The 13,909-nt window shown below is 44.0% G+C and overlaps 1 protein-coding gene across 1 annotated transcript in view; it reads right to left on the bottom strand.

Moving 5' to 3' along the window:
* Positions 1-12,027, bottom strand: part of LOC147608761 (mitotic checkpoint protein BUB3.1-like) — a 37,356-nt gene extending 25,329 nt beyond the window's left edge. Inside the window, exon 1 of the mRNA XM_086788335.1 lies at positions 11,675-12,027. Within this exon, the coding sequence (XP_086644461.1) occupies positions 11,675-11,803 (129 nt within the window). The 5' untranslated portion in view covers positions 11,804-12,027. The remainder of the gene's footprint in view (positions 1-11,674) is intronic.
* Positions 12,028-13,909: the final 1,882 nt, after the last annotated feature.

Genomic DNA, 13,909 nt, shown 5'->3' with positions numbered 1-13,909 from the left:
TCGTGCCATTTTTGTGCCGAAATATATTTTGTACTTGTTCCATGAACGGGAGATATGTCCATGATACTATTTGCACATGCACTCATGTTTTGCATGTTTGAAACTGTTTTCGCATGACTTGTATTTTTGTGTTTGCTTGCTTGACGTGTCACTTCCTGAACGGGGACGCCTGCCAGTGAGTCGTGAAGTTTGCTCTGTCTTCTGACGAGTTTTGTTTCATGTGAACAGGTGGTAAGTGTATTGCACATGTTGGTTTAATAGTTTATTCCCTAACCTTTCATTTTATAAGGCTAAATGTTCACACTCACTTAAAAGTGGGCTACCCACTTAGGGGCCAAGGTGGGGAGCCACACTTCACTTGTGTGTGTGTGTGGGGGGGTGGGTGCATGGTCACCTACCCATCCCACCATGGAATTGGCCGCCCACATGCAAACGTGGGGAGCCAGCCAAATCTATTTGTTTACTCCCCTCCAACACCCATAAAAAAAGGCGACCACCCTTCATGGAGGCACCGGCAATCGTTTCCACCATCTTTCGTAAGAGAGGACAACCGGCAACCATCTCTGGCGCATGCTCGATCCTCTTCAGGCAGGCTGCGCATGCTGGTGGCTGTCTCCTATCTCAGGCGGCTGTTTTTCCTCCCCTACCAGGCGACTATTGTTCCTTCAGCGGGCGACTACATCTCTGCAGGTTGCGCTGCCTCTTCTCTTGCAGGCAGTTGTGGGCCATCTCCACCAAGCGCTGTGCCCCATCCTCAGGTGGCTGCGCCTATCCTCCAATAGGCTGCCCACTGCACAGTAGGCGGCTGTGCAGGCTGCAGCCAGGTGGCTGTGCACAGCAGCCAGGCGGCCCCTTCCCCTCACAAGCGGCTGTGCTCTCAGTAGGTGGCTGCGCCTGTCCACAGCTGGTGACTGCGCATGCCTCCCCTCCCACACAGGCTGTTGTATTTCTTCACCAAACGGCTGCATCACTAGGCGGCTGTAGCAAGACAAGCTACCTCCACAAGAAGGCTGCTGTGTCCTGCACAGCAGGTGGTTGTGCCTCCTTTCCATAGGCGGCATCTTCCTTCTTCAAGTGGCTACATCTTCAACACAGGCAGCTCCTCCTCCTTCTCTTCGACAGGCTGCTGTGTCTTGGTGTCCTCCACTCATGGCTACACACAAACAGACACATCCGGGTATTGGACTTCCATTTGCCATCCTCAAGTAAGTGAATTTTTCAGATTTAAGTAAAGTATTTTGCGATAAATCTGATAAGGGACTCTCTCTCCACGGCAACACCCGTTCCGTGCCGGGTAGTCCAAGCTCTTGGAGAACCATGGTCCAAAGGTGCTGAGATCGGGAGAGCCAGGCGATAGTACGGGAGCGCCTGTTTGTGCGTGGTCCCGGAACACCAATGGGACGCTCTCCGCGGAGTCCAGTGAAGGCACAGGACCGTAGAGACTGGACCACTCAAGTGGTCGCTCTGCTTCAAACATCTACTTCGAGCCTTTTGTTTGGTACGTATTCATTTGTACATGGACATCATCCGGTTCTTGGAACCCATGGAGCATTGTATTTGTTAAATACTCCCAATAAATATATCATATATTGAGGGGAGGGTCGGCCCGTTCCGGCCCCAGTGCTGGTGTCCATCTATTTCATTTTATTTCATTTCAATTTCAAGTTGTTATTAAGTTGTCCATTTCAAATTGTGATATTAAGTTGTGCTATTATGCATGTGGGTGTCCAGCGGAGTTTATTCCCACTTGACAGGATCGGTTTCATTGGTATCAGAGCACGGTTGTTTCCCTCTTCTTAGTGGAGAAACGAACCTGTGTATTCGACACCCTGCTTCTAGCAGGGTTAACACAATGGACAGCGAAGGCAACCCTTTGGAAGTGCCGCCTCCCGTGGTTCAGATGCTCTCCGAGGAAGGCACAAGCCCCTTGAAAGGGTTAATGATAGTGAATCAAAGGGTCAACTGTCTCAAGGAGACAGTCATGCTAGAAGAAGAGCCTGATGCAATGAGAGCTGAATTGGAACATTTAAGAAAGCTTTTGCAAGCACAAGAGCAAGAGTTAAAATTTCTGCATGACGATCCCCATGTGCAAAGTGGCATTGAAGCTAGGAAAGCTGATGCAATGGTAGACGTAACTTTTGAGTCCATGGCACGGGAAGTGGGCAAGAAGCCAAGGGAGTTGGCACTTGCCTACCTCCTCCGCAAAGGTGACATCAAAGAGGGGGACGACGGAGAGCTGAAATTCAGAAATCGACCTCGCTTGAAGCATGGAGATCCTACATCTCAAAGGTTGAGGTCTTTTATGCAAAAGGAAGAGGTGACAGTCACCTCTCGTCATGCGTCTTCTCCACAAGGCACAAAGCCTAACAGATATATGTATGCTAGTGCTCATGGAGGGCATGAAAGCCATATGCATTCAAGACATGTATCCCATGGTAGGGGTGACAGGTCTGCAACTAGAAGAGCTTTGCCCACTGAATTGTCTCATGGAGAGACATTGCCTTATGCAGGAAAGTCACATGTATCTGACACTCAAGTTCGTGGAGCACATGCCACCGTGTTTCATGAAACTTCCATGATGGCCCATGGAGCCCATGCAGATAGGGCTACCCCGTTGGATAAGGGAAAAAGAAAAAGAGAAGACCATGAGCCTCATGCCAGAAAGCTCAAAGAATTTAAAGCATGTGACAAATTTGTTAAGTTTGATGTTTTTCATGGAGAGCGTGATGCATCTAAAGTGTTAGCATTTGTGGCACAATTTGACATTGCCTTTAGCGATGAGGACTTCACTGAGAAGTCAAAAGTACGCCATGCTAGCATGTTTTTGAAAGGGACCGCTGCTCATTTGTGGATCACTGAAAAGATCACCAAGGACCCCATTAGCACCTGGAAGGAATTTAAGGACAGATTCTATGCTCAGTTTTTGCCACCAAATGCGGAGCAAACTCTCACTCAAAAGTGGAATAGACTTGAGCAAAGAGATAATGAAAGCGTGCAACAATATGTCAACAAGTTTTGGAAAGTGTTGCTGGAGGTAACTCCCTTTATGCAAATCACGGGGATGAAAGAAAGAGGAAGTTTCGCTCTGGACTACAACCAACATATCGTTCGAGCATTGAATTGCACCCAAAATATACTTTGCAACAGCTCACAGCTTCTGCTCTTGCTACGGAGCAATTGGTGCTCAAAATTAAGCAGGATCAAGGCGGTTCAAAGGGGAAAGACAAGGCTGTCCCAAATCTGCAAAAGGGTGGACAGCCACCTAAAAAGAACTTTCGGGAGACCCACAAGGGAGGTAGAGCTGAAAATACCTCATCTAAAGATCAGGGCCCAAAGAAGAACAAATTCGGCCTGACCTCGGAGCAAAGAGAGCAATATGCCAAGGAGGGAAAATGTTTTTCTTGTGGTAGCAAAGACCACATGTTTCGACAATGCCCTGACCGCAAACCTAAGCACGAGAACAAGCAGACCAAGGCTAATGTACATGCAGTTCCCGATGTGCAGGGAAACACTGAACATGATACAAAAGAGCGAATGGTATGCAAGGTTTGGGGACTGTGCTTCTTGTTCAAAAGAAGGACGGATCATTCCGCATGTGTGTGGACTATAGAGCTTTGAACAAGCTTACCATCAAAAACAGATTCCCAATTCCGCGTATTGATGACATTTTGGATAAGCTTGATGGTTCAGCTTGTTTTAGCAGACTTGATTTGAAAAGTGGTTATCACCAAATACGTGTGGTGCCACAAGATGTCCATAAAACTGCATTCAGGACAACCTTTGGATTATAAATTTTTGGTAATGCCTTTTGGTCTCACCAATGCTCCTGCCACGTTTAATCGTATGATGGATAGGATATTCCGACCCCATCGCAAATTTACAGAAGTATTCTTTGATGATATCATGGTTTTCTCCAAGAATGAGCAGGAACACAGAACTCATTTGGTCACAGTGTTCGAAGAGTTACGACACAGTAGATACCCACTGTGCACATGACATACTCCCCTTCCTCTAAGAGCTCACTCCTGAGCTCACTAAAAAGCCAAGGTAATCTCTCTGAAGAGTAGTCAATGTCTCCCATGTAGCGTCCTCCTCAACACGATCCTTCCACTTGATCTTGTATTCCGTAATACGCGTATTACGCAACCTTCTTTCACGAAATCCAAGAATCTTTTCAGGTTCGTACAAGACAAATATCATGTCCTCGACATCTATAATTTCTTGAGTAACTAGCTGATTTGCTCCACCCAGTACTTCCTTAAGTCTATTGACATGAAATACAAGATGAACTTTCACATGAGAAGGCAAATCCAATTCATATGCAACTGAACCAATCCGTTGTGTAACACGAAATGGTCCACAATATCTAGGGGATAATTTCGGAGATCTACCTGTTCGTAAAGTCTCGGAATCTTTCAAAACTCGCAAATACATCATCGTTCCTTCAGAGAACTCTCTAGGTGAACGATGTCTATTAGAATAAAACCTGTCTCGGTCTTGAGCACTTCTAATAGATTCCTTTGCAACTTCTAACATTTCTTGCATATCTTGCAAAAAATTAGGTGCTGCATCATGTTGAAGTCTTGAGAATCCTACTATAACAGGTGATCTTGGTTGAAAACCGTACATAAGCATGAAAGGACTAAACCCTGTACTCGTATGCTTAGTACTGTTATATGCAAATTCTAACATAGGAAGATAATCCTCCCACGAACTCTGTCTTTTGGATACATATGCTCGAAGCATATCCTCCAAAATCTGATTCACTCTTTCAGTCTGGCCATCAGATTGAGGATGATCAGAGGAACTCAAATTCAAAGTTGTTTCCAACTTCTCAAAAACAAGTTTCCAAAAGTCACTCGTAAACTTAGAGTCCCTATCACTGACTATGTCCTGCGGTAACCCGTACAGTCGAAACAATTGCTCGATAAACTGCCGAGCTAATTACATAGCTGTAATATTCTTCCGGGTCGATAAAAATCTAACCATTTTTGTCAAGCGATCTATACAACCCAAATAGAATCGTAGCCTTGATGTGTTCTTGGCAATCCGGTAATAAAATCCATGGAAATACTTTCCCACTTATTACCTGGGATTTGCAAAGGATGCAACAACCCAGCCTGTCTAAAGCGTTTAGCTTTATTTGCCTGACAAATCCAACACTTGAGAACATAATCTTCTACATACCCTTTCATCTTCGGCCAATAAAAAGTGTGTTTCACTAATGATAGTGTCCTGTGTACCCCAGGGTGTCCAGCAGAAGGGGCGTCGTGACACTCCCTCAGAATCTTGGACCTAATGTCCAGAATCTGTGGTACACAAATTTTGTCATTACGGAATAGTAAACCATTCTGAATCATCCAACCACTGACCTCCTGCAGCCTGAATGGTAGACTGCGCAGTCACCGAGTCTTGGTCAATCAATGAGCTCTCGTCCTGGATCTTCTGCCAAAATGGACCAAATAACTATCAGTCTTGCAAAGTCCTCTCAATGACTGAAATAAGTCAGTAGAAATCTCGGTGAACGACAAAGAATTCACCTCTCTAATCCGACTAAGCGCATCTGCAATATTATTCATGGACCCTTTTCGATAACGGATCTCAAAATCAAAATCTTGCATTAACTTTGCCCAACGAGCTTTCTTGCCTCTCAAATCATCCGCATCACACACATAGTGTGAGCTGAGAGTACTCCCGTACAAATTTCCGAAGAAAGACAACAAAACCGAGAAAAGAACGAAGTTGTTTCACTATTCGCGGTATAGACTAGTCCAAAACCTTCTGAACTCGATCATAGTCAATGCTCAATCCATCTCTAGTGATCTTGTGTCCCAAGTAAATGATGTCAGTCATAAAGAACTCACATTTACTCAATTTAGCATATAGTCGATTCTGTCTCAAAATAGATAAGACAATCATGAGGTGTCTGACATGATCCTCAATAGTACGACCATAAATCAAAATATCATCCAAGAACACCACCACAAATTTTCCCAAATGTTCACGAAAAAGATCGTTCATCATTTGTTGGAAAGTGGCTAGAGCATTGGTTAACCCAAAAGGTAATACGAGAAACTCATAATGGCCATACCTAGTCCGAAAGGCGGTTCTTTCGACATGCCTTTCATGAATACGTATCTGGTGATAGCCAGTACGTAAATCTATCTTCGTGAAATATTTCACTCCTACTAACCGGTCAATTAGGTCATTTGATCTAGGAAGAGGATAACGGTTCTTAATAGTCAGCTTGTTCAATCTTTTGTAATCTATATACATTCTCCAAGTATTGTCCTTCTTTCTCCTAAGTAACACAGGTGTACCCCAAGGTGATTTACTTGGACGGATCTGGCCCATCCTCAAATAATCTTCGAGTTGTTTAGCCAACTCATCTTCCTCAGCTTGGCTCATCCTATAAGGTGGAATACTCACAGGATGAGCACCAGGGATCAAGTCAATACGATGATCTACTGCCCGTTCAGGTGGTAAACCCGATGGCAGTTCCTTAGGAAATACATCTTGAAACGAATCAAGTATCTTCTGTAATTCTTTGCTTTCAAACACACTTAATTCATTCACATCCATGGAAGGAATGAGAAAAGAAGAAAGTGGAATCAATACACAATGGAAAGCGGTATACAAAGAAGAATCCATTATATTTCCAAAATCAATAGTATTTACAAGAGGTCCCTGAGAGGGATGGATACAATCACCTAAAATACTATACTTGGTGTCCCTATGCTGAAAAGAAAAAATATGACTAGACCAATCTATTTGGACGTTAAGAGTCTTAAACCACTCAATCCCTAATAACAAGTCTACATTTTCCAGATGCATGACATAGCATTCCAGAGTATCTTTGTAGTCCAGAATCTGGATTGGAAGCATCTCCACCTTGCGATCCCAAACTTATATGCCCCCCGCAGGTAGACGTACCTCATAGATATGGTCGCTGAGTGTCGTATCAAGACTCAATTTCTGCACAAGTTTGTAGTTAACAAAGTTATGCGAACTGCCAGGGTCTAAAAGAATGTGAATTTTATGGCCATTCACTTCTCCATAAACTCGGAGAAGATCATGCATGCCAAATACCTTAGAATTGAACAGACAATCAAAACAAGTACTAGGGTGAGAAAGTACAGTAATTGACTTACCTGTCAAAGACAACTGGTTAGCTGCCTTTGACTTGGGTCCTGCGTTTGTCTTGGTACCCTTTTGCTTTGGACACTCGTTGCTGCTAACTGGATCTTCTTTCCATCATCATATGGATGAAACTGAAAGTGAACTTGCCACTTGTGTAGCCACGTGTCCACGATCTCCTTGGTTCGCTGCCTTTGCTCGCCCCCGAACGGTTCCGGAGTAATATTGGGACCTAAAGCAAAAGCCAAGGTATCCATACCCGAGAAAGTAGAGAGGATAGTGATCAATAGAGCGATGGAGTTCTGCAAAGCTTGCATTTGAGCGTCGATTTGTGTCTGACGTTCCGACGAAGAAGCTTCGAGAGCTACTTTGAACTCTTGGAAATCAAATTTTGACACAAAATCGTCAAAAAGATCGGCATCAGTGCCTTTCGTAACCGGCAAGCCTTCGCGTTCCATGAGGGGCTCTAACTCTGATTCTTGGGTCGACATCGTGAAAAGGGTACGCGGAGAGAAAATTCGATCTTTGCACAATGAAAGTGCGAGCGAACTCGAGAGCTTGAAAACTTGAAAACTTGAGAACTTGAGAACTCGAGAGATGTGTGGCAAGAAGCTCACGTGAGGGGGTTTATAAAGGTTTCCCAAAAGCCAAAAAAAATCTCGAAAAGCTATGCTTAGCTTTTGCTTTAGCTTTTGTGTTTTTTTTGTTTGAATATATATATATATATATATATATATATATATATATATATATATATATATATATATATATATTCGCTTTTCTTAAAAAAATAAACACCTTTGGAAACCTTAGGAACCCTCGACTTTTGTAAAAAAAAAGTTTAATAAAAACAAAAAAGCAAAGCGCCATATCGGGCTGAGCGCATACGATTGCAGTTTTGCTTCTTTTTTTTTTTCCAAGTCCCACCAAGAATAGGGCCTTCGCCACCTCGCCGGACGGTTGCTGTCGCCTGCTTTCTTGCGCCAACCTGCGCCTGCGCCTGTATGGACCAGGCATCGTGGCAAGAGCACCGGCCTGGGTCTGGCGTGAGCACTGGCCTGCCTGGCGTGAGCACTTGCCTGCCTGGCGTGAGCGCTGGCCTGCGCTAAGGCCTGGCTATGGAAGCCTAGGCGCTTGGCTGCTCGCCTACACGACCTTAGGCGCCTGCCAACAAGGCCTCTTGCGGCCAAACGCACACCCGCCAGCAAACGTGTCAAGCAGTTCTACGCTCGCTCTCTCTCTCATGCGCCAAAAAGCAACGAAAATCAACATGCTGTTTTCTTTTTTTTTCTGTTTTCTCTCATGCAACTGCATAACATCTTTCCTCTTCTTTGCAAAAGCATTCAACCCTACTTACACTACCATCTCCCATCAACATGGGATTCTTTGATGAAGAAAAAACACATACAAAATTTGAAAACTGCAGTATGCACAGAAAAAACAACAAGCTTTTTTAACACATACCGTTCTTTGACCTCTTCTTCTCTACCTACCGACTTGCTCGTTCATGAGGTATGCTCTGATACCACTGTCAAATCCCCACGGATCCCCTCGTGATCGATCTTGGTTCGAAACTCGAATCCTGCAAACAAACAAACAACAAACAACAAAGGGGGTGCAGGCCTGACTCACCTCCCAACCATGACAGCCGTGGGCGAGCCCACAGTCTTGGCTGTCCCCACCGAGCCACGAGCTGAGCTAACTAGGTTGACATACCAACCAATCTCCTCCTCGCGACGTCCCATACCGCCACGAAGCTACCCTCGCGGGCCTCGAGATTGCTGCCGGCCTCGGCTGCATAAAGAAGGTGTACGTCTGCACTAGATCCAGGCTCCAAGACCATAGAGCTCTCACAAACTCACGAGACTCTCTATAATCCAATAACTAACTTTGGCCACCCTTTTATAGGCTCTTAGCCGGTCATCGAGCGTCCACACTTGGTCGCCCGCCCGTCCATACTTGGGTGCCCGCCCGTTAGTATTTCCCTATCTCAGCTCGTCAATCAGCCTACCTAGTTCCAAGCTTCCCCAAGCCTCGAAACTAGTCTTGCATGCGTATAGCACACGGTAGATACCCACTGTGCACATGACATATACCCACTGTGCACATGACATGCCTTCACCTCCAGCAAGGGGTCCCCGTCAATCGGAGCAATTGCGTACCACGACATCATCTCAAGAGAACCTGTAGTCATTTATGCAGCACTGATGTCACGCATCTAGAAGGACTCAAAACCTACTAATATTAGGGAGGCGCTTTCCAAACCAACTTGAAAGCGGGCCATGGAAGTAGAGCTTTCGAGCTTGACTCTCTTGAGCAGAATCAAACTTGGAAACTAGTTCCTAGGCCGGCAAAGCGAAAGGTGATTGGTGTCAAGACCAAGTACAAATCAGATGAGACTTTGGATAAGCACAAGACCAAGCTTGTGACCAAAGGCTATTCTCAAAAAGTTGGCGTGGATTTTGATGATACCTTTGCACCGATTGCTTGGATGGCGATCATACAGACTGTTCTTGCTCTTGTTGCAAACTCTCATTGACCCATCTTTCAGATGGATGTCAAGTTGGCATTCCTCAACAAGGAACTAAAGGAGAAAGTTTATGTGGAACAACCCCCGGGATTTCAAGTTCTTGGCTCCAAAGGTATGGTGTACAAGCTAAAAAAGGCCTTAAATGGTTTGAAACAGGCCCTCAAGGCTTGGCATGAGAAGATTGATTCTTTTTTCAACAAAAGGGTTTCAAGCGTTCAACGGGGCTGATCCAAATCTCTATATTTATCCCGAGAAAGGGTTGTATACTCTCATCATTCTCTATGTGGCCAACTTGATCATTACAGGCAACCATGAAGCACACATTGCTCAGACAAAGGGTTGCCCTCAGTCAATAATTTGAGATGACAAATCTTGGGTTGCTTCACTTCTTTCTTGGATTGGAGATTTTTCAACGCTCAAACGACATATTCATTTCTCAACGGCAGCAGTATGTTACAAAGTTACTAGAAGCGCTTACGATGACGGATTGTAAGCCCATCACTTTCCCCATGGACCCCAACAAATACACTTATATTTCGGAAACTGATTGGTTCCTTGATTTGGTTGCTTAACACACGGCTTGATTATGCATTTGGATGGAAACTCTCAATGCTTTCATGCAAGCACCATTGGACACTCATTGGCCGGCAGCACTCTGTGTTGCAGTACTTGAAAGGTACCAAGGACTTTGGCATTTTCTATGGAGAGGGGGCCACTTTATGTGGCTGAAGCAACTCCGACTAGACTAGAGATGAGGATTCCCAACAACCCACTTCCTCATCCTGACAACCCACTACAGGGTATTGCTTTACTCTTGGATCTGGAGCCATTTCATAGACGAGTAAAGAGCAACCTTCATCGACTGAGGCAGAGTATTGAGCAACTTGTTCGACTGCTTGTGAGGTGATTTGGTTGCAACAGCTATTTGAGGAGATCGGTTTTCGACAGCAACAACCTACCCTTATCTCATGCGACAACTAGAGTTACTTGGCTATTGCTAAGAATCCAATATTTCATGCATGGACCAAGCATATAGAGAGCCAGTACCACTTTGGGTGGGAGGGTATCTTGGAGGGAGACACTATCCTTGAATATTGTCCTACCCAGGACAACACTGCAAACTTATTCACCAAAGGATTATCTGAGTCATCTATCAGCGTTCGTAGCAGCTCCTTGGACCTTGGGTCTTGAGCCACCCCCAAGACCTAAGAGGGGGTGTTAGCATATATCATCTCCTATTGGTGGCTTCTAGTGTTTATGGGGGGCATTTCTATGCTCATGCATTCCACATATTTTCCCTCATTTTTTCCATATATTTTCCTTATTTTATGGGTCTTTGATGTAGGTTGCCCACCCATTGTATGGGGTATTTCACCTATTTTCAGGTTGTGTAGGCCACTAGGAGGCAGTCGGCCAGCTGGACAGTTGGAGCCATGTAGAACGCAGACAAAGCACTCCAGTCTTGTCACAACGCTCTACACACCTAGAAAATTCATCATTCAAATCACTTCACCACTTCAAACTTCAATGACATGTAGGCAAGTTGACTCTTCTTGACCGTGTGATCAAGCATTGAGTTACTTTGTGCCACTAATGAGGATCAGATCTTCTAGGTGTGACTACCTTGCAAAGTCGTCCGCAAATAGATAGCTGCATGAAGGTTTAATTGAACCTTGAATGGTGATAATCAACATTCGAATGATAATGCAACCTTCATTAATGTACATCCACAGTGCAACTACTCAGAAAGAGCCCCTGCCATAACTGTAACCCTAGAAAGATAACACTTCATGCTTTGCCATGAAATTTTACTTGTATGTGGAAGGCAATGTATTTGAGAAACCCTAACTTGTGATCCTAGCTGGTAGAACCTCATTTGTTATTGTTAGCCTCGGTTTGTGAACCTGGTTTTCTGAACCCGATTCGTTAAGCCTGATTTGTTAACCCTAATTTCTTGTAAACTCTAACTTACTGTAAACCCTAAAGTGCGGAAAGGAGAGAGCTTACTGAGTCCCAGGAGGAGACGAGCAGGTGATCACTGTGGTTGGAAAAGCGGATGTTGCTGATGCCGTCAGAGGGCGGGGAGGAGAGTTCGCGGCCTGCGGCAACGCCTACGGCTGGAGCAGATCCGATCATCGCAGAAGCACGGCTCTGGTGAAGTCCCGCTGCTGCGTCTTGCTCTGAGGTAGAATAACGAGGGACACACCCAAAACCTTGATCTTATGGCTATGGCTGTTGCAGAGTCCTTTCTTGCGTCTGAGGATGAAGTGAGAGGAGAAGACGAAAGGAAGGGCGGGAACCTACTTCACCTTTCACACCTCTCTCTCTTTCACCACCACAATCTACTTTGATTTTGAATTGTTTTTTTTGAAGTTGCAGTACTGCCCTTTTAATTTGAAGTTTTTGGGCGCCCTCTCTGGGAAGACAGTCCATTTCCCTAGAGGAGTATTCACAACCTAACTCTTCACATGGAGTGAAGCAAAGGCCACCATCATTGCCTGGTCTCACCACCGGGGAATTCCAGAAAGGTCATCAGGCATCTCACAACTGGCACTATTCATCTTCACCTGGTGTGCAAAAAACGAGTACTACCTATGGTCACCTCCAGGGAATTGCAAAAAGGTCACCTTGCATCTCACAAACAAAAACTAGCACTTTTCATCTTCTCATGGTATGCAGACAAGTCAAGCAAAGGCCCACCATCTTTACCCAATCACTGAATTGTAAAAAAATCTGGATGCAAAATATGTGGGCCCTTGAGAGATCGAACTCGCCCCCCCCCAACTTATCAAATGAAAATCTACAACAACTTGGCATGTTGTTGAAATAAATCATAATAATGCTATATATATGATATGTCTATCCACTCCTTGCGAAACACGTCCACAAACTTGTCGAGCAAAGCCAAGCATACATGGGTGCTTGAATTGTCCCATGGGCTATTTTAAAGCCACCCACCCATACTCATGCAATATATTAATACATCGGTTTTAAAGTCCATTCACTAATGTTGTAAAAGGAGATACAAATTTAATGTGTGCTTTAGGATGACAGTTTTTGAACATGTGAGCTCTATTTAAATCACCATTCAAGAAGGCAATCTTGATATATGTAAATTCCAGCCATAATGCATTACCAATGCAATAATACATCTGATTGTAGTCACATGGGTGCAAAGGTCTCGTCATAATCTATGTCCTTCTCATGAGCATAACCCTTTGCAGCAATAAGCCTTGCCTTGTAACGCTACCATCAGCTTTACACTTAGGCTTATAAACCCACTTTGAACCAATGGCCTTTTTATCATAAAGCAAATCTACCAAATACCAAGTATCATTTTTTAGGATTGAGTCGTACTTATCCTACATGGACATCCAATGATCATTTTCTTGTGCTTCCTCAAAGGAAATGCGTTCCTCTTTTTTACACATACTGGCAATGAGAGCATGACTGTTATGACCCATGTTATTTGACGAATGATAATCATGGTCATTTAAATTTATATTTTTTTTTATGATGCCTATTTCTCATGAACACGTTAAGATTGATTGATGTGATGTCAATTGATTGTTACTACTGATGTGGTTTATGTTTATGAGTTTAGGTGATGAGGTGTGCAAGGGTACCGATTTAGGTGTTGCACAGTGCGAGGGTACCGATTTAGGTGTCGCACGGATGGTGGATTGAGTAATGGCGTGTGGACAGATCTCACAATATTTTGTGGCTGTATTATGGCATTTGATATTATTTTGACATCAGTGTGATGTGTGTGTGTGTGCACGCGTCGATTTATTGTACAGTGTGCGTATGAGCACTCGTTGATTTATTTTGTAATGTGCATATGTGCACAAGTTAGATTATTGCATTAGAAAAATTGTGCAAACCTTAGAAGGTTTAAGGACAAAGGTTAATTGGGGACAAAGGCTAATTAAATGGCAAAGGTTAATTGAGGACAAAGGCTAATTAAATGGCAAAGTCCAAATATGGATGTATACTTTATTTTTGGCTAAAAGCCTACTTTTGGGAATATATCAAAAATACCCACGCGAGAAGAAGCCACTCACGTTGGGGGGGGAAGATTGCACCCAGTCTTGTGTTGCCTTGTGTTGATGGTGATGTATTTCTTTCTCTTATCTTATGTTTTGTTATATGCTTTAATTTTCAATTTAATTCAAGTAGTTGTTTCAATTTAATTCAAGTAATTGTTTTAATATTTGATATATTTTATGAGTTTTTGATTAT

This window comes from Cibotium barometz, chromosome 52 (assembly GCF_041138505.1).
Source record: "Cibotium barometz isolate CiBa-2024 chromosome 52, ASM4113850v1, whole genome shotgun sequence".
NCBI classification, from domain to species: domain Eukaryota; kingdom Viridiplantae; phylum Streptophyta; class Polypodiopsida; order Cyatheales; family Cibotiaceae; genus Cibotium; species Cibotium barometz.
The sequence above is the reverse complement of the archived record's forward strand: the minus strand, read 5'-3'. Positions and strand labels throughout refer to the sequence as shown.